The sequence below is a fragment of the Propithecus coquereli genome, unplaced genomic scaffold (assembly GCF_000956105.1).
Source record: "Propithecus coquereli isolate 6110/MARCELLA unplaced genomic scaffold, Pcoq_1.0 Scaffold602, whole genome shotgun sequence".
Classification (NCBI taxonomy): domain Eukaryota; kingdom Metazoa; phylum Chordata; class Mammalia; order Primates; family Indriidae; genus Propithecus; species Propithecus coquereli.
The window spans coordinates 305,033-326,254 of record NW_012151975.1 but is presented as its reverse complement, the minus strand read 5'-3'; the positions used below and the strand labels follow the sequence as shown (position 1 = coordinate 326,254).

At 47.9% G+C, this 21,222-nt stretch overlaps 1 protein-coding gene across 6 annotated transcripts in view; it reads left to right on the top strand.

Moving 5' to 3' along the window:
* FAM120B (family with sequence similarity 120B) overlaps nucleotides 1-21,222 on the top strand; it is a 123,892-nt gene that overhangs the window by 62,102 nt on the left and 40,568 nt on the right. For all 6 annotated transcript variants that reach the window (XM_012659317.1, XM_012659320.1, XM_012659318.1 and 3 more), the window contains one exon: nucleotides 19,497-19,703. In XM_012659317.1, coding sequence (XP_012514771.1) covers nucleotides 19,497-19,703 — 207 coding nt within the window. The remainder of the gene's footprint in view (nucleotides 1-19,496; nucleotides 19,704-21,222) is intronic.

Here is a 21,222-nt window from a genome sequence, read left to right as displayed (position 1 = left end):
GTGTGTGTGTGTGTCACAGATGCATAGGTACAGGTGTGGGTGCACACAGCCGTTTCCTGTCCCCTCCTCCGCGTGCATAGCCAGTCCCCGTCCCTGGTCTGTGTTGCCTTTGGCTGCAGAGCAGGTACCCTCACAGAGTCCCTCAGTTACCCAGTTCAGGGCGTGTTCCTCATTCTAGGCTATAAGACAGGAGGGGAATTTAAGGCTTTGGGAAACGTTTTGCTTTCTTAGTAAACTTAAAGAGCTAGGACTTTTTTTCTCACCTTGAATGTGAGCATGATATTTCAAGCAGCCTCTGCCCTCTTGTACACAAGGAGGAAATGCTCTCAGTGCCAGGGAAACAGAGCCGGTGTCTTAGCCAGTGCTGCTGAGTTGCTCGCTTCACCCTGAGAGTGCTGAGCTCTGTTTTCTGCTGGGTGCACGGTGGGAACCCTCGCAGTTGAGCCACTGCTAGTTGCGGCACACCTGCGGCCCACACTGCGCTCCCCAAGAAGGATTGTATGGTATTCCCTTCTGCAAGGCCACATTTTGTTCTTACTGTCCCGTTTTTAATAACCTGCACACATGCCAAGGAGGAGCCAGATGGAAGTCAGGTCGGGATTCTCAGAGGCAGTGCTCATCACAATTTTCAAAAAGAAGTAGGAATTTCAAAGGCAGACAAGACGAGGAGGTGGGCAGGCAGGAGGCGTGGTGTGTGAGCCTCGGAGGGCAGCAGGCTGGACGGTGGGGATGGGAGGGTACGGGCTGTGAGGCCAGGTGGGATGGAGGTGGACGCAGGGTCCGAGGCCGTGCTCTCCCTTTCTTCCTCTCCCCACCCTCCATTGTCCTGCTCACCGCCTTCCGTAGGGCTGTGCAGGTGCAGACCCGGCCAGTGAAGGAGAGCTTGTTCTTCGATGACTCCAGCAGGCCCATTCCTGAGCCACTGTGACTCTGGCTGGGGTGAGGTCCTGGGGCCTGCCTGGGTGTGTGCCCACCTGGAGGAGGGCTGAGATTAAGCCATGTGAGTTGAGGAGGGTTCCACGGAGTAGGGGCCAGATCACTTCCCAGAGAAAGGAAAGACAGGCCAGGAAAAATGTGCTTTATGGTTACTGCGGAGAAGTGGAAGATCTGGGAGGGCGTACCCCACCGTGACCTCCCTGGGCTTTCCTGGGAAGAGACACGGTCACCGCAGCTCCTGCCTTGACTGAGTAGAATTGCAGGTGGCCTTCATTTTCTTTCTGCTGCTTGTTTGCATTTGCTTTGTTTCTGTAATACATATTTGTTGCTGCATAATGCACAGAAGAAGAACGAATGTAGTGGTGAGCAGACACACGTGTACGCACATACATATGTGTACATGTTAAATTAGTAAGAACTGGCCCCGTGTCCAGCTTTTTGTAAACATTTTAACCAGTTCTTCATGAAGTGCAGCAGAGCAGGAAACTGGAGTTCAGAGCAGTTTGCCTGGAGCTGTCGCTTGTCGCTGTCAGAGCCAGGACTCCAGCCCTGCTTTCAGAGTCACTGCGCAGACCGTTTCCTTAAGTCCCAGGCGTGGCCATTAGAGGCCCCGAAGTAGCCCAGGTCAGGACAGTAAGTCTGGAACTAAGACAGCCTTTACTTCTGACTGCAGCCGCTCCAGGGAGGTGGTGCCACCATGACAGGAGATGATTGAGGAGGAGGAACCCGTGGGAATTTTAGCCAGTTCATGGGGCCTCAGGCTACGTGTGAGATGTCCAGCTGGGAGGGTGTGGTTGTCAGTTGGCTCTGAGGTCTGTGATGAAGACAGAGACCTGGTGTGGCCAGTACATGGCGTGGTGGTCAGCGTGGAGCAGGAGGCAGCCCTGGAAGGGTTAGACTTGGCACGTGGCACCACTCATAATTATTTCCTCTCTTCATGGGAGTTTTTAACACAGTTACATGTCTTTCCACTAAGCTGCAGTTTCTTTTCTTTTCTCTATTCTTGGGTCCTTTCTGTAAGCTGTCTGAAAATACACAAGGAAATTAGTTTTTCTGCTCCTTGTCTGCGGCCGTGTGTTCTGCACCGCAGCGCAGGTGAGGAGCGGATCAGATGACACTCCTGCAGAGCCTGCCCGCTGGCTCTACCGAGCCCTCCTCTGTGTGCACAGCCTGGGCTACAGGGAGATGCCAGTTAGAGCTGGCCTGGCCAGCCCCGCAGGACACCTGCAGGGTGGAGACAGCACCTTCTCTGTGGGCGGAGACCTTATTTCCCTGAACGTGAGGTTCGGAAGCTTGCTGTTGTTTCCGCTTGATGTTGTGGATATTGCCGTGATGTTACCAGAGTGTTATAGCCCAGCCTAGACCCCACACAGGAGTTCCTAGAGTGCGCCAAGCAACGCTTGCTAGTTTATCACTTTTGTTCTTTGTAAAAGGGTCAGTTTAAATTTTAGGAATGCATTTCACCATAATTTGCTTTGTGCCTGGTATAAAGATGTGAAATAAAAATAAAATGGCATTGGATAGAGTTTGTGTTTAGCTTGCTGAAGACAAGAGTCGCATACTATTAAGTAGTGCTTTGATGCAGACCTTGGTGTGCTCTGGGGATACTTGCTGCCTTCCACTGGCCCCAGGGCTTTGTACCCTCTGGTCAGGATCCCACCCCTGCCCTTTGCATTATGAGAAACAAAAGGTTTCAGAGCACAGTGTTGCTGGGTTCCTTGTTGTTAACTCACACCCCAGGCTGAATTTCTTTTCCCCTCTAAAATAAGATTAGAAAATGGTAGGTTTCCCCAGGCAGTCTTAAAATGTAGTCGTTTATTTACTTATAATTTCAACAGTTATTTGTAAAGTAACCTGCTCTGCGCAAGGCGCGTGCTAGGGCTGGGGAGGACTGGCAGCAAGGCGGCCCCACCACGCGGTGGCTCCCACTGGAGCCTGACGTTGCTTATCCTGTGTTAAGCCCCACGGTGCTCTCAGGGCTCACGTGTGTCAGATGTGGTCATGTTATCCCTCTGCTTCAATATAGATGGCTCTCCGGGGGCGTGCCAGATGCAGTTTAGAGTCCTTAACATGGGAACAAAGCCCCAGTTTCCAGCCACTCTTCTCCCTGGCATGGTTCGTGCCAGAAGTTACACGGATTTACTCCCTGCGTGTTCACATGTGCTGTGTGTTCACGCTGGCTGCTGGCTCATTCTCCCTCTTCCCGCTGTGTTCCCTACTCGGTGGTGCCGTCGATGTTTGGACACTTGCCACCTCCAGGGCAGCCTCTGCCCCTCGGACTGGGAGCCACGTGGGACGTCACCTTCGCCACAGGTGCAGCGTGGGCAGGTCGTTTGATGTGCAGAGTGACTGCAGTGAGGAGCTTAGAGTTAGGTCGGTGGGGGCCGCTGGGCTGCAGGGTGCTGGTGTGCGCTTGTTTCCTAGGCCTTGGTGCACGCACAGCCTCTGTGCAGACAGCGGAGTCCTGGGGGTTGGAGGTGTGACCTAACGATACGTCACAAACTAGCCAATGCTCTTTAGCAAATAAAAGTCTTCTTCTTTTCAGAATGAAAAGTATCAAAGCCATGGAGCAAACATGATCAAGGAAAAAGACAAGTAAATATCAAATATAACATGGGAAGTCTCTAATGGATGCAGCTGTTAAGTGCAGTGCTGCTAACAAGTGGTAGCCCAATTTGAGGTGGTCTCCGCCCTCACGAACTGTTAACAGGCTGTCACGGGAGACTGAGTAGCAGCTGGACGTTGGTGACAGCCAGACCCTCAGAATGCCTGGCCTGTCAGGGTTCCGCAAAAAGGTTCGATCAGGAGACGTCTACTAAAGAGAAAGGATCTTAGTGTAGAACCTCTAAAATCAAACCAGGCCTTTTGGGCCAAAGAAAGTCAGTTTATTTTTGCTGTTGTGTTTACTGATGATGACTAAATTAATAGTGTGCTCCTGCCTTGTGTGGTTTCAGTGTCCTGCAGGAAGAGCATCCTGGTGAAGCAATATCTAAAAGTTAAAATAGCAGTTCTGTTCCATGCAAGTATCATTTTATATAACTGCCAATAAGCCTCAGTAAGTGAACCTTCCTTAGCCTATAAACACCAAACAGCTGAGCTGTTTACTGTTAAATATTTTCTGTGGGGCCTTAGGGACGTGAAGAACTGGCTTTTCCAGTTTCCTGTTCCCGTGGGACTCCATTACCTTGGCACGAAGAGCTTTTCCTCTCTCTTATTCCAAAGCACCTTAAATCCTATTTCCAAAATACAGGCTGCTTTTGTGTATTAATTTTATTTGTTGAGTTGGGCAAGCCCAAGGCCACACCTTTCAGCCGCATGGACGTGAGGGGTGCTGACAGCTGGCGCCGGTCCTCTGCCACACCAGGGGGTCCCAGGATGGCCCCTGAGTTGTGGGTTCTTCATGGAAGCCGGAGAGTCTGTGTGACTTTCCCTGTTGCTGATGAGATAACCTCAGATCCTCAGAGTTTACTCCTATAGCCTATGAAAATGTTTTCTACCCGTATAACCCCAGTTAGCTTAAATTAGTCATTTTTTTTCTGTTTGATGAGAGACTTGGAAATTGGTCTTGGGCTCCAAGCTTTTCACAAGCCCTCAGTTTAAAGCACTGTGTTTTGGGGATGGGCCTCTTTCTTGACAGACTTGCTGAGGAGAAGAGGTGTAATTTATTTTCTGAACCTTACATTATAATTAGAAAAATAAAAGCACAAGGCAAACATCCTGATACACACTTCTAAAGCATATTCTGAGAAGTAAACACTTGCAACCATGACACTTTGAAAATACTGTCCTCTGTCTCTCAGACCTCCAGAAGCTCAGCAGACAGCACAGCTGTGCCAGCTGCTGCCGAACGTAGATTCACAGTCACTAGTCACCAAATGTGCAAGCAAGAGCCCAGCCCCAACTGCCTGTCCCTGGCATGTGCCAGCTTATCCCTGAGTTCTATGCAGAGTTTTTACCCCCACTTATGTTTAGAGTAGGGACAAGAGAGAGCCATATTTAGGAAACTGAATAATGCCTATAAATAGTTTCTTGGATAACTTTCACTTCAGCCCTGGGGTCCCTCAGCTACTCTCGGCTGTTGTGAAGGACGCACACCTCTGTTCCATCCTCCCCTCCTAAACCCTGCACTGGTGGTTTTACCTATTTGGGATTTGATCATATGTGTTTGTTTGTTTGTTTTGTTTTGAGACAGGGTCTCACTCTGTCGCTCAGGCTAGAGTACAGTGGCATCATCATAGCTCATTGCAGCCTCAAACTCTTGGGCTCCAGCGATCCTCCTGCCTCAGCCTCCCAAGTAGCTGGGACTACAGGTGTGCGCCACCACTCCCAGCTGGTTTCATTTTTTGTAGAAATGAGTGTCTCGCTCTTGCCCAGGCTGGTCTCGAACTCCTGGTCTCAAGCAATCCTCCCACCTCAAACCTCCCAAAGTGCTGGGATTATAGGCGTAAGCCACCACGCCCAGCCTGGATTTGATCATGTGTTTAATTTTTCAGGGCAGAGAGAAGAGGCAACTCCTCTGTAAACTATAAAATGGGAGCATGGCGGCTTCCCAGTGGGTGAGCAGGGTACACAGTTGCCTGTGGGCATCTGTCCCCGCCATCTGCTTGGCTCTGGGTGAGACTCTGCCCACTCTGGGTGCTGTTCCCACCTTCATCCACGTCATCAGGGCCAACAGGTTCTGACTTGTAACAGAATCACTTTGTATAATGTTCATTTTTGGGAAAATTACCAATATGTAGCTCTTGAGTTCAGAGCACATTCTAACCTCTCACAGTGAACACGTCTATCCTTTGGGGATAGTTACTTTCAAGAGCAAACTTTTCAGTTTCCAGTTTAAAACCAAAAAATCTTCTCCTCACTGGGTTTCGTGACATGGATGGACATTGTTAGTCTGATTTCTAACCCAGGATGGCATCTGTCAGATGAACTCCATCGCTGTCCTCCACCTTTCCCCAGGAGCTTTACCTGTCCTTGCCGTAGCACATCTCAGGCAGGGCCGTGCGTGCGTGAGAGGACATCGGTGGCCTGCGGTCTTGTGCATCTGTCGTTCCTCCACTGTCCTTGGGCTCCTGCAAGGCAGGACTCGCACAGTCACGCCTGCCTGGGGGCCTCGTCGCCTCGTGGTGGAGCTCATCAGTGTCGGTGATTCAGCGGAGCGTCATCCAGGTCTGCGGTGCTCAGACGCGGTGCAGAGACCCTCAGAAGTGACTTGACTTGCTCCCAGCACTCGGCCAGGTGGCGAAAGAGGTGGGGCGTCCAGTCCAGGGCTCTTCTGCCGCAGTGGTGGTGACAGTGCTGATGCGAAGTAGGTCCAGCCCGTGGTGGCTGCTGTCACCTGTGCTCCCATACAGGGTCCTGTGGTTTCAGCACCATGCCAAGCGGGAACCCGTGGTGGAACGTTCATGACAGACGCGGCGTGTGGGCCCCAGGGGCTCGCACAGCAAAAGCCTCATGAATTCCATTTCTCCTAGGTTGGCGGCTGGCTGTTGGCAAACTACAGCTCTCAGGGTCACGCGTTGTTAATGAGCATCTCGGGTCGGGCGTGTTGTGGTTTCTTTCTGCTTGCAGAGGACGTGTGTTGGCCCGTGCTACGCGGTGAGATGGCAGTCTGTCGTAAACTGGATAAACACCGTGTTCTAGAGTGAGTGGGGAACGTGTCCGTGCAGACTCAAGTCTACAGCAGAAGTGTGAATTCCCAGCGTGGGCCAGACTCGTCAGGCGGGTGCAGTGAGGATGTGGACGGTGCCCTGGGAGCTGCATCCGGGCGTAGAGGGGATCCCGGCGTAGAGGCACAGGGCAGAGGCCGGCCCTGTCTTGGCAGAGGCAGCTCCCAAGGGTGGGTCAGCTTTAGTGAGCCAGAGGTAAGAATAGGGGGAAGTGTTTCCAAAGAGGGAGCAAAGAATCTCGCTGGGATGCTCAGCAGCCACAGGGGGCGACCCCAAGGAGTGCATCGCACAGTTCTGGAGCGTGACACACTCTGGGGCCACACGAAGGAGCTTAGCCTGTCCTGAGGATTGAGTGCCGCTGGAGGGCTGTGGGCCGCAGGTGGTGACCCTCCGGGGGCTGTGTATGGCGGGGCGTCAGCCGAAGGCCTAGTGAGGAGCCTGGCCTGGCATGCAGGGACCGTGGTGCACAGATGGGAGCAGTGGGACCGAGAGATGGCCAGGAGATGAAAACGCCAGGATCACGTGCTGAGGCCCAGGGGTGACTGCCGTTCCTGCAGCGTGTGTCCCTAAGGGAGGGGATCCGGGCAGATTCCGTTCTGTGAGGTTCTGTGTGAGAGCTGCATCTGCAGACAGTTGCATACACAAGTGTGGAGCTAAAAGAGAGTCTCGCGTTGGAGACGGATTTGGGAAGCATGAGACACGTGGTGGTCAGCCCGTGAGAAGAGGTGAGGTTCAGTGGGTGTGCACAGAGCAGTAAGGACAGTGAGCTGGGAGTAACGGTGACGTGAGGAGCGCCAAGAAAGACGCGCTCGCAGAAGTGGACACATGGTGGTCAGACAGCCGGGGGGTAAACTGAGGGCACATGGTCAGAAGTCCTAGAGCAGAGAACATCAGCGTGTGGGGTGTCAAATGAGCAGAAAAGAGTGCAAGAGAGGACTGGTGTGTTCGCTGGGTCGGAGCCTCGGTTGCTGATCACCTTGTCCAGAACAGTTTTGGGAGAGCGGAGGTCAGGTGGGGTGGTTTGGGGCACGGGTCGGGGACACGCAGCAGGAGGTGGTGCAGCCGTCTTGTGAGGTGTTAGAATGTGGACCAGGACCAGATCGCAGCTGGCGGGAGCATGGGGAGGGCAGGAGCACGGTGTGGCGGGATTGTAGGTCTGGGTGCGCCCTAGAGGAGGAGGAGGGCCTGCTTGAGCGCAGAGCAGGTGCTGTGTGCTGCCAGCATTTCCTGTCCAGGGCCTGACAGGCACCACCTGTCTGGGTGGCAGAGAATCCCTTAAAATAGAATGGTTGACTGAGGACGCTGAAATCAAAAGGAGGTGAGGACGTGTCGAGAGACAAATTCATCACATCCAGCCCTTTAAGGCTGCAACCTCATTATCAGCTTAATGTTTTTTTCTTGGTTTAGAGTTCGTATTTAATGCTATTAATTGATAACCTCATAGAAGCTCCGTGAAATGCTCATGTCTGTCTGAGCCTTATCTGCAGTTAACACAGTCAACAAACTTTCCAGCGAAGATTAATATAAGGGAAGCAAATGCAGGTCTCAGGGCTGTGGCCCCCAGGTGTTTAAAGAGCTCGCCTGATGTTTGTTTATTGTTTTATTTTTGTCATATCCCCCTAGAATAGCGGTAGTACATCTGACGTAAGGTTGAGGATTCTTTAACACCAAAGCAGTTTCTAAGGGGAGCTTGAGACTCAAGAGCCCACAGTGTTCCTGAGTGTGGACTTGACCTGAGGAAGCCCAAACACCTGCCCACCTGGGCAGGACTCAGAACTCTGCGTCCTCACCACCACCCTCTCCTGAGAACTGCTCATGTCCACAGTAAGATTTCTTGTTAGGTCTGTCTACTTTTTTTTAACGAAAGTATGCCAGGCACTGCCGAGAGCAGCACATCACTGTGGGGTTGGCATCCCGGCTGGGTAGTCGGGGAGATGGACAGGAAACAGGCAGAATCAACAAGGGAACGGCATGGGTGGTGCGCGAGAGTGGTCAGTCTCTGGAAGGGGTGAGGCCAGCTGAGCACAGGGCTTCATGGTGTGGCTAGGCAGGTGCACCTTTATTTGGCCACATTAAACTGGGGCTATTCGAGTTAAGACTCGAAAAAATAAGAGAGTTAACCATGCACCCGTCTGGCGGAAGAGCATTCTAGGTGGACAGACAGCCATGCCAGGGCCCCAGGCAGGAGTGGCCGAGGCTGAGGCGGCAGAGCAGTGGGCAGGGAGGGGCCGGGGCTGAGGTCCTGGCTGGGCTGGCGAGAGCTGTCTCATCGGTAGAAATCGCAGATGTTTTCGTTGCAGCTGGGAAAATCCTGATACACTGTTCACCGCCATCGTTTTCTCACAGTTACGGTTATGAGGCCCACTGCCAGCTCTTATTTAAAGTTTGTACAGGTCGAATGTCCCTTATCTGAAGTGCTGGAACCAGAAGTGTTTCTGATGTGGGGTTTTTCCAGGTTTCAGAACACTGGCGTTGTCCTCACAGTCGAGCGTCCTAACGCAGGAGTCTGAGATCTGAAGTGCTCCCGCGAACGTCACGTCGGCCTTCAGAACTTCTTGGATTTTGAAGCAGTGTGGATTTTGGATTCGGGATGCTCAACCTGCATAAGAAAGTGGATAAATCATTGTATCGTAAACTTGATTGTATATTATTTTCACAACTCTATTTCGTTGTAATTCATGTCTCTATAAATCTGTGTATTTTATCGTGCACATTATCCACTTTCTTATACAGGTTGAGCATCCCTCATCCAAAATGTTGTTATGAGAAAGAGTCCGTAGGCTTTACCAGACTGCCAGAAAGATTCCTAATACAAAAGAGGTTTTTGTTGTTTTATTTTGCTTTTTTCAAATTCACCTGTCCATCGCCTTCATAGATTCCTTGTATATGTGGGGTGGGGGTGGTAAGAGGCCCTACAGTCTGCTCTCGCGGCAAGGTCTCAGGGCACAGCACAGCTAACTGCAGTCCTCATGCCGCACACCAGACCTCGGCTTTCTCACCGTGCACCCCTGCAGCCTGTGCCCTGCTTCTCCCCATTCCTTCCCCTTCCCTGCCCCCGTGAGTACCATTCTGCTCTCTGTTTCTATGTATTCGACTTTTTTTTAGTTTCCACACGTGTGAGATCATGTGGAATTTGTCTTTCTGTTTCTGGCTTATCTCACTTAGCACAGTATTCTTTATTTCCATCCATGTTGTCACAAATAACAGGATTTCCTTACTTTTTTAAGGCTGAGCAGTGTTCCATTTTGTGTATAAATCACATTTTCTTTTTTCCCCCTTTTTTTTTTTTTTTTTTTTTTTTTGAGACAGAGTCTCACTCTGTTGCCCGGCTAGAGTGCCGTGGCGTCAGTCTAGCTCACAGCAACCTCAAACTCCTGAGTTCAAGTGATCCTCCTGCCTCAGCCTCCCAGATAGCTGGGATTACAGGCATGCGCCATCGTGCCTGGCTAATTTTTTCTATTTTTAGTTGTTTGGCTAATTTCTTTCTATTTATAGTAAAGACAGGGTCTCACTCTTGCTCAGGCTGATCTCAAACCCCTGAGCTCAAGCCATCCTCCCGCCTCGGCCTCCCAGAGTGCTAGGATTACAGGCGCGAGCCACCGTGCACGGCCGCCCCTCATCTGTTGATGGACACTTGCATTGTGTCCGTGTCGTGGCTGTTGTGGACACGGGGGTGCAGACGCCTCTTCGGCACCCTGGCTTCCTTTCCCTCCCTTCGGGAGTCTGCCAGCAGTGGGGTTGCCGGATCCTGTGGTAGTTCTTTCTGTAGTTTTGCAAGGAACCTGCACACCGTCCCCGTCGTGGCTGTGCTGGTTTATGCCCCCACGCACAAGGTCCCCTTTCCCCACCTCGCCAGCGTGTGTCTTTTGGACACACGCCGTTTTCAGGGATGTGAGGCTGTGTCTCGTTGTGGCTTTGATTTGCAGTTCCCTGAGCATCAGTGATGCTGAGCACCTTTTCATGGACCTGTTGGCATTTGTCTTCTTTGGAAAAATGTCTATTCCTGTCCTTTGCTCACGTTTTAATTGGGTTATTTGGATTTTTACTGTTGAGTTATGTGAGTTTTTATATAGTTTGGCTATCAGCCCCTTATCAGATACATGGTTTGCAAATGTTTTCTCTCAGGCCATAGGAGGCTGCCTTTTCATTTTGTTGATTATTTTCTTTGCTGTGCAGAAGCTTTTTAGTTTGAGGTAGTCCCACTTATTTAATTTTGTTTTTTTACCTGAGCTTTTGGTATTATATCCCCAAAATGGTTAAGAACCTCAGCTGTAGAGAGAAACTGTTCGGGAGCTGCCTCCAGGAATGGAAGATGGAGATAATTTGGACTTATTTTCTGGTTGAAGACAAATAGAAAATCTAGCAAAATATTTTTTAAAAATAAAGCTGGTAGAAGTTATCGAAGGGCTAAAATGGTTATAATGAATTACTGTGTCAAGATCCTGCGGGAGGAGGTCAGCCTGGCATCTGGAGCCACTTTTGGTCTGGAGTGTTTGCCAGTCAAGACGAGGGAAACAGAAATTGCCACTGTTAGGAATGAAAGAAGATTCCACTGTAGACCCTGCTGAGAGGGGAAGGGCAGAGGGAAATACTGTAAACAGCGACACACGTACATACAGGACCGAGATGGAGTGGACCAAGTCCCTGAATAGCATCGATGACCACAACCCCCCGTATCAAATAGGTAATTTAAATAACCCTGTAACTGTTAAAGAAATTGAATTCATACTTTAAAAAGTGTTAAAAAAAATAAAATAAAAGGACGTCTCTAGCCCAGATGGTTTTACTGGATAATGTGCCAAATGTTTAAAGAGGAATTAATGCCAATTCTATATAGTCTCCTCCAGGAAGTACTAATACAAGATGGACCACTCCCCAGTGAGGCCAGTATTGCCCTGGTACCAAAACCAGGCAAAACTAGTACAAAACATTATCCCTTATGAACATAGTTACAAAAATCCTTAACAAAATATTAGCAAATCAAATCCAGCAATGTATAAAGAGTTATACACTGTGACCAAGTGTATTGCAGGGATACACGGCTGATTCAATATTTAAAAGTTAATCAGTGTAATCCTCTATTAATAGGCTAACGAAGAAAAATCACGTGACCGTATGAATCATTCAGAAAAAGCATGTGACAGAATACAATGCCCGTTCATGGTAAACTCTCAGGAAAAAGAGAGAGTAGAGGGGACCTTTCTGAATTTGATAAAGAACATCTACAAAACCCTACAGCTAGCATTGTGCGTAATGGTGAAGACTAATCGCTTTCCCCAGGATCAAGGACAAGGCAGGAAGGTGTGCTCTCACCACTTCTGTTCATGCTGGAAGTTCTAGCCAGTGCTAGAAACAAGAAAAGGAAATAACAGGCATGCAGATTAAAAGGAGGAAACAAAACTGTCCCTATTTGCAGATGACATGGTTCTCTAAATAGATAATCCTAAGGAATCTATCAAAAAAATTAGAGCCAGTGAGAGTTAAGCAAGGCGTCAGGCTACGAGATCCATGTACCAAAAATCAATTGCGTTTCTATGTACTATTAATACGTGGAAACCTAAATTTGAAAAATAGTACCACTTACAATTATCCCACAAAAACGAATTACCTGGGCATAAATCGAACACACATAAGAGCTGTGTGCTGAAAATTACAAAATGCTGATCAAAGAAATCATAAAAACCTAAATAAATGGAGAGACAGGCATACCATGTCCATGGACTGGAAGGCTTAGCATAATGAAAGGTTGGTTCCCTCCAAATTGATGTGCAGGTTTAATGCAGCTGCACACTCCTAGCAAGACTGTTTTTGTAGACATGACAAGATAAACCTAAAATCTGTGTGGAAGGGCAAAGGAACTGGAACAGCTAAAACAACTTTGATGAAGAAGAATAAAGTGGGAGGGAGCACTGCATCCGGCAGTGCACCTTGCTCCGTAGCTGCAGTGGCCGCGACGGCGCAGCGTTGGTGAGGGGCGGACACGTAGCCCGTGGGACAGAGCAGAGAGCCCAGAGATGGACCCACACACACCGTCAAAGGGGCAGCACCAACTCAGTGGAGAAGGGACAGTCTTCAAGAAGTAGTGCTGGAGCAGTTAACTCGAATAGAGCATGGAATTAAATGCAAAACTTAAAACTGTTAAATTTTGGGGAAGAAACAGAACATCTTTGGGACCTAGGGCCAGGTAAAGAGTTCTTAGACTTTACACCAAAATGATGATCCATAAAAGGAAAAATTGACAAATTGGACTTCATCAAAATTAAAAGCTTTTGCTACGTTAAGATAAGGAAAAGACAGGCTACTGACAGGGAGCAGATATGTGCAAATCACTTGTCTGACAGAGGTCTTATATCTAGAAAATACGAAGAACCTCAAAACTCTAAACAGTAAAAACAATCCAGTTAGAAAGTGGCAAAAGACGTAAACAGACATTTCACCAGAGGAGACGTGTGGATAGTAAATAAGTGCCTGAAAAGTCGTTCAGCATAATCAGCCATTAAGGAAATGCAAATGAGGACTGTCCTGAGATACCACTGCACGCAGACTAGAGCAGCCAGAACTGAAAATACAGCGGTGGCAGCACCACGTTCTGCAAGGACGCGGTCTTCGTCAGAGCTGTGGCAGTGTAGGGTGTGAGCAGTCACCCTGGAAGAGCTGGACAGTTTCTTACAAAGCTGAATGTGCACTTGCCACAGGAACTAGCAGTCACACTCCTGGGCATTTATCCCAAAGAAATAAAAACGTAGCTTCATTTAAGAACCTGTGCACTAATATTCATAGCAGCTTTATTTGTAATAGCAAAAGCTGGAATCAACCCAAATGTCTTTAAATAGGCGAATGTTTAAACAGGCCGGTACATCTATGCCATGGAGTCCAGGTCTGGAGAAAAAAGGGATACGCTGTTCACACTCGAAACAGCTCGAACGATCTCAAAGGAATTATGCCAAGTAACAAAGCCCGTCCACGTGGGTCACACATTGCATGGCTCTGTTTGTGTAACATTGTCAAAGTGATGAGGACAGACTGCCGGTTGCTGGGAGACCTTCGGGGTGCAGAAACAGTTGTGTCTTGACATGGTGGTGGTCACACAGATCTGCATTGCCTAAACCACACCCACACATGTGAAGCTGACAGAACCAGAACAGGTTTGGATATTGTGCTGTAGCGTATCAGACATTACCAGTGGGTGAAGGGTACGTGGGACCCTCTATGCTGTCTTTGCAAATTCCTGTGACTCTATAATCATTTCCAAATAAAAAGTTAAAAAAAAAAAAAAACACCAACCATATACTGCCTACCAGACGCACACCTGAGACCTGAGGACACTAGGAAGTTGAAAATATGAGGACCAAAAAGATGTTCCATGCTACTGCTGGCCCAAAGAAACCGGTGTGACTGCATCAGAGTGTACTCAGGGAGAAGGGGTTCCTGGAGGGAAAAGGGACATTTTGTGATGGTGAGCTGCCCACCAGGGTTCTGTCACGATTCTCTAAATCTGTAAGTGGTACGCGTAGCAAATATGTAAAACAGACACATCTGCAGTCATCGTGGAGACCTGAGCACGGGGCAGCCAGCTGCAGCCGGTGGGCCAGATGTGGCCTTTGGCCTGTTTTTGTGTGGGCCTGGGAGCTAAGAATGGTGTTTAGGCTTAAAAGTTCGATTAAAAAGAATTTCCCGGCCGGGCATGGTGGCTCACACCTGTAATCCTAGCACTCTGGGAGGCCGAGGCGGGCGGATTGTTTGATCTCAGGAGTTCAAAACCAGCCTGAGCAAGAGCGAGACCCCGTCTCTACTAAAAATAGAAAATAAATTAATCGGCCAACTAAAAATATATAGAAAAAATTAGCCAGGCATGGTGGCGCAGGCCTGTAGTCCCAGCTACTCGGGAGGCTGAGGCAGAAGGATTGCTTGAGCCCAGGAGTGTGAGGTTGCTGTGAGCTAGGCTGACGACACGGCACTCACTCTAGCCCAGGCAACAAAGCGAGACTCTGTCTCAAAAAAAAAAAAAAGAATATCCCGCAGAGACTGCACAGGGCTAGCGACGCCTGAACTATTCACTGTCTGGCCCTTTAGAGAAAAGGTTTCTGGAGCCCTGCTTTAAAACCTCCCGCAAGCACTGACAGAGCAAGCAGACCAGACACCCTGCGGATTAGGGTGTTTGAACACAATTAACACACTTGACCTCGCTGGCAGAGGAGACTGCACCCAAAGGCCACAGAATAAATGCTGTTCAAGTGCACGTGGAAAACTTGCCACAATTGACTAGATGACAGGTCACAGAGCAGGCTTCAGCAGGTTTCAGACTATCGAAATCGTGTCTGTTTTCTGACCACAGTAAAGATGAGCTAGAAATCAATGCAGTAAATGACAATTCCCAGGTATTTGACAATTAAGTAATATCTTCTAAATAACTCTCAGGTGAAAGGAGAAACCATGTTGAACATTATAAAATATTTTGAATGACAGTGAAAATGCTATGTATCAAAATCTGTGGGATGAAGCTAAAAGCTGTTCTTGGAAGGAAATTTATAGAATTAAATGAATATGTTTGAAAAAAAGAAAGGCTAAAGATCAATGATCTAAGCATATACCTCTCTATAAATTAGCAAAAGAACAAATCAAGCCTAGAGACTGGTAGGAAGGAAGTAATAAAAAAGCAGGAATCGATGAAATAGAAAACATATGTATAATAGAGAAAAACATTTTTAAAGTTGATTCTTCACAGGAACTCTCATTCATTGGTGGTGGGAATGCAAAATGGTGCAGCCACTTTGGAAGACAATTTGGCGGTCTTACAAAACTAAACATACTCTTGCCATGTGATCCAGCAATCGCACCCCTTGGTGTTTACCCAAAGGAGTTGAAATCTTCTGTCCACACAGGAACCTGTTGGTAGAGGTTTTAGCGGCCTTATTCATAATCCCCAAAACTTGGATGCAACCGGATCTCCTTCAGTAGGTGACTGGATAAGCAGACTGGCACACCCAGCCAGTGGCATGTCCGTCAGTGCTAAAAATGCATCTGTCAGGCCGTGAGGAGATGTGGAGGGACTTTAAATGCATGTTACTATGTGAAAGAAGCCAGTCGGAAATGGCTGCCTACAGTGTGATTCCAAATACGAGACGTTCCAGAAAAGGCAAAACTGGAGACAGTGGGTGCCGCAGGGCAGTCAGGAGGGTTTTCAGGACAGGGAGATGCTCTGTAGGGTGCTCTCGTGACAGACACGTCCAGACAGCGCCGAGCGTGAGCTCTGCTGTCCCCTGTGGACCGCGTTGGTGTCAGCTCACTGGTTGTGGCCTCTGGGGGTGGGGCAGGCAGAGGGCACGTGGGAAATCTCTGCCTTCCTCTCAGTTTTGCCGTGAACCTAAAACTGCTCCAAGAATATGAAGTCTTTAAAAAGGAAGTTGATTCTTTGAAAAGATGAATAAACTGATAAACCTGTAACAAAATTAAGAAAAGGAGAAGGCATAAATTGCCCATCTAAGGAATGAAAAGAGAGACATTCTGATAGAAAATTTAGACATTTAAAGAGATAAGAGAATATTATACCAATGCATTTGAAAATTTGGGTAAAATAAACATATTCCTTGAAAAACAACCTAATGAGACAGAGTGTGAAGAAATAGAAAACCCGACTGGTTCTGTGTCTGCTGAAGACGTCGAATCTGAAATGAAAACTCATCCCACAGGAAACCCCAAGGCAGAAGGTCTCCCAGCCACCTCAGGAGGAAGCAGTGTCCGTGTGGTACTAATCGTTCTAGAGAATAGCACAGGAAAGAAGCTTTACAGCTTTTTTATGAGCCCAGCAAAATCTCGATACCAGAATCTAACAAATGCATCACAAGAAATAAAAATTTAGGCAAATTCTGTTTCATGAAAATAAATTCAAACCTTTTAAACAAAGTATCAGCAAATAGAATCTAGCAATATATAAAACTAATGCTACATGATGATTAGTTGGGTTTATTTTTGGAATGCAAGGTTTATTTAACATTTGAAAACCATTGTCATTCAGTTTAGTAACAAGGAATGCAAAAAAGTGTATGGTTATGTTAATGGATGCTGAAAAAATTTTGATTAAACTTGGTACTTGTTCATGGTGAAAACTCTCAGCAAATTCCAGGACTAGAAGGGAACTTCCTTAATCTAATAAAGATAATGCAAAAATCATACTTAGTGGTGAAATATTGAAAGTTTTTTCTCTTCAGAGCGAATCAGGGTGCTTTCTTCCCCAGTTCTGTTAGACCAGAGAGCCTTGCCAACAGAGTAAGTCAGAAGAAAGAAATACAAAGCAAAGGATTTGAAAGAAAGAAAGAAAACTATTGCTATGGGCAGATGACACAACTGTGTGGAAAATCCAGAAGACTCTACAGACCAGCAATTAGAATTAATAAGCAGACTTAACAGGTTTCTAAATACAAAGTCAACATACAAAAACAAAATGTATAAAGCAGTAACAGAAAAGTAACTCCCAAATTTTTAAGTTTACACTAACATCAAAGAAAAACACGCATTAGTAAAAAGCAAAAGTTGTACAAAATCTCTGCATTGTAAGCCACAAAACATCACTGAAAGAAACTGAAGGAGACCTACATGAATGGAGAGGTGTGCTGCCTTCACGGGAGAAAGAAGTCTCAGCATCTAAAGATGTCAGTGACCCTCAGAATAACTTCCACAGTCAGCGCGACCCCAGTCAGACTCCCAGCGTCAGTGCAGTGGCAGGGAGCAGCGAGAGGGAAGGAACTTACGCAGCACGGACAAACCTCCCACAGCCAGAGACGAAGTGAATACGCTGTCTGACTCATTTTTACAGAAAGAAGGCAAGTCCTGTCTGCGGTTTGAGAAGTTAGTGCTGCCTTTGGGGGCAGCAGACAGCATCCGGAGGGGACAGAGGAGTCTTTGCTCTTTAATCTGATGTCCACACTGTTGGTCTGTGACTGCTCAAGTGGTACACACAGGATTTGTGCTTTGAGGGGATGATACACTTCATTTAAAATTTGCTTCAGAACAGACAAGCAGCTGTGAAGGGATGAACCACAGGAGATGAACAGAAATTGATTCCCTTTCAGAAAAGTCTACCAAGTCAGAGAATTGCCCCCAGCTTACTCGGAGAAAACACGGAACTTCTGTGTTAGCGCAGATTATCCACTAGTTCAGTTGACACCAGCTGAGCAGTCACTGTGGAGTGCACTGAGCGGGGAACCAGGTTGCAAGTGTAGACGAGGAGCGTCTACAGGGGCGGTGCCAACAGCAGCTCTGAGCACCACCGTCTGTGAGGGTGAGACTTGGGGCTGGCTGGGCTGGGCTGAGTGGGGAAGTGGTAGTTGCAGTTTGCAAAGAGAAAGCGGCATTCGAGACGAGAGCTGTGCGGTAGAGCTCTCCATGGTGAGGGACGTGTTCTGTTTCTGTGCTGACCAGTACCCTGGCCACTCAGCGCATGTGTGGCTACTGAGTACTTGAAATGTGGCCAGGGCATCTGAGAAGCTGAACGTTTCATTTACTCGGTTAGAGTTTGGATCCCACGCGTGGCTGCTGGCTCCTGCGTTGACCAGTGAGTGCTGGACCAACTACAGCCTGTGCGTGGACGCAGGAGTACAGGGCTCGGCACGTCTGACAGCGGTAGGAGGACGGCAGGTGCTTTAAGGTGAGCGCGGAAGTAAGACGGGAGCGGAGGTGCTCGCCACAGCCTCTGTGGGAAGCAGCTTCTCGCCCGCTCAGCCCCACCTGCTTGTTTAGTTTTGTTCTTTTGAAAGAACGAGTATCTTTCAGGACATTTTCTTAGAATGTGCTGCACAACAAAAACATTTTGATTAAACCTTAGATTAATTCTGAGATATTCCTATATAGGAGTTGGAGCTAAAATAAAAACTGAGATAATCCCAGTTCATGATAAGTTTCTTAAAATGATTATCAAGCTTCTTTTATTTTAATAAGGAAGGCTTACTTATAAAGGGGCTAAAACATCTGTCACTTTTTCCCTAATTTATTTCAGTTTGATTTAAAGTAGCTCTTGGTTAATTTGGGCAACATAAACCAGAAAATGATGGATTCAGTTGCACTCACCTTGTTCATGGAATCACTCGGGTACTTACTAGAGTCACTCCACTTTGCGAGAGGCCATCGCAGCCAGGACTTCCAGAAACAGTCTTGTGCAGTTCCTTACTGGACGTAGGAAGTCTCTAGAACCTTAGGGCGGCCTCTCCATGCAAGAACAATGAGAGTGCTGGACACTGAGGCAGATTTGACAATGAAAAGAAATATTTCATATTAGGATGACATTCTTAATTTGTAAAAATTATCAGCCCATCAACCCAATGAGATACCTAAGCCATTTTATTCTTAAATAAATATTCATTTAAAATGAGATTTTTAATAATTAATACTCATAATTGGAACAATTAAGAATGACTTTTTAAAATACAGTAAACTCATCATTATGTAAAATGATACTCTCCTGGCTTCCCTTCCTGTCCCTTTGCCTTGAAGAAAGTTTTTTAGAAGAGCACAAACCAAGAAGTGGATGATCTTGCGGGCATTGTCCTAGTAGACCAGTGTTGACGCGGGTGAAGGGGCCTTTCTGTCCGCAGCCCAGAGGTTCCAGGGGCAGGAGACGCTGCACTGCCCGTGCGCGTGGGGCAGGCCCAAGTGACCGTCTGCGTTGTGTGTGGGTGACAGGCAGATGAGTGAAGACGAGCTTGGTGAAGAGGAGCCCCTCGAATTCCCCACCACGCAGTTCCCAAGGCCTCTGGTAATCTGTAGAGCTCCTGACGCTCAGCTTTGGTGGAGGCAGCCACGGTCCAATTTCCGAGCAGAGTTAAGAGTGCGTTGCTAACTCACACGGCGTGTTTCCTGTACACGTGACTCCTGTTCACATTCTTTGTGTGTCTCCCGCAGCCTGATTATGTCAACTCCAGAGCCGTGCAGCTGGGCTCCCTCCTGGTCCGTGGCCTCACCACTCTGGTCCTGGTCAACAGTGCATGCGGCTGCCCCTGGAAGACGAGCGAGTTCATGCCCTGGAATGTATTTGACGGGAAGCTTTTCCATCAGAAGTACCTGCAGGCTGAAAAGGGATACAGTGTGGAAGCTCTTTTAGAACAAAATGTGAGTTCACAGATGTGCTCAGCACAGACAGCCCCGTAGTCCCCAGCTTCAAAAATTTACACAAGTAACATTAAGACTGCTATTAAATTTCTCAGATTACTTTTCTTCAAGTACAGGATTGTATTCTTCCACAGAACCAGAAATACGTGATTGGAAGCATTAGGCTTCAATGTCAGCATATCTAGTGCAGGCTGAGTGGCTTATCCAGAGAGCTTTGGACCAGAAGTGTTTTGGATTCTGCTACAGATTTTGGAATACTTGCATAAAGAGTTGACCCTGAGCAACGCGGTGGTTAGGCGTACCAACCCCTTGTGCAGTTGAAAGTCCTTGTATAACTTTTGACTCCCGAAAACTTTACTGACAGCCTGCTGCTGACTGGAAGCCTCACTGATAACATAAACAGTCGGTTAACATGTTTTGTACATGTATTCTATACTGTATTCTTACAATAAAGTTAGCTAGAGAAAAGAAAATGTCATCAAGAAAATAGTAAGAGGAGATGTATTTACTACTCATTATGTAGAAGTGAGCTGAGGAGGAGGAAGAGGGAAGAGGAGGAGGTGGACTCGCTGCCTCAGGGGTGGCAGAGGCGGAAGGAAATCCACATGTAAGTGGACCCGTGCAGTTCAAACCCGTGTTGTTCAGGGCTCAGCTGTACCTACATAATGAGATATCTTGGGGAGGCGACCCAAGTTTAAACCCACAATTCTTTGTGTTCCATATACACCTTATCCTGAAGGGAATTTTCTGCAGTATTTTTAATAATTTTGTGCATGAAACAAAGTTTTGACTGTGCCTACAACCCATCACATGAGGTCAGGTACGGAATTTTCCACTTGTGACTTTATGTTAGTGCTCTAAAAGTTTCAGATTTTGGGTTCTTCGATTAGGGATGCTAACCTGTAGCTTTTGCCAAAATACTTAACGAGGGTTTGAGACCCTAGCACTCCTGCGTGGGCAGGGTGAGTAGCCCCTGCCCAGCCTGGCACGGTCTTAGTTTTTAAGTGCTGTCACCCCTAGGAAGGAGAGCGAGCGCTTCCACAGACACGAGACCGGCCTGCCGGGGAGAGTTAGGACCTACCGCTGGGAAAATCCCGAAGGCTGCCAGTGGGGTGGGGACGCTGGCTGCTGCTTCAGCTCCACAGATACGTTGATGCGTGAGTCCTGGAAGATTTCCAAGTGAGGCCTGCCGCCAAGCTCATTTGGAATGTGTTTCAGTACGCATCCCTGTGTGAACGGGAGGGAGCACCCTGGCCTGTTAGGGTCCAGCACTCACAGCTTTCATCCCGGAGAGAACACGTTTGGTGATGTGCCGCCACCACCGGTTCCCACCAGGAAAAGAATTCTAGAGTGTCCCAGGACTGTCAGTTCGGAACTTAGAAGCAGCCCAAGTTACGTACAGAAAGCAAGAGCAGAATACGAGGGAAAATACTCTTCAGGTTTGGCGTATTCCTGTAGACGAGGTGGAAGTGGCCTTGTCGGACTATCGACCGTCAGTCAGTCAGCAGTAGACGGTCAG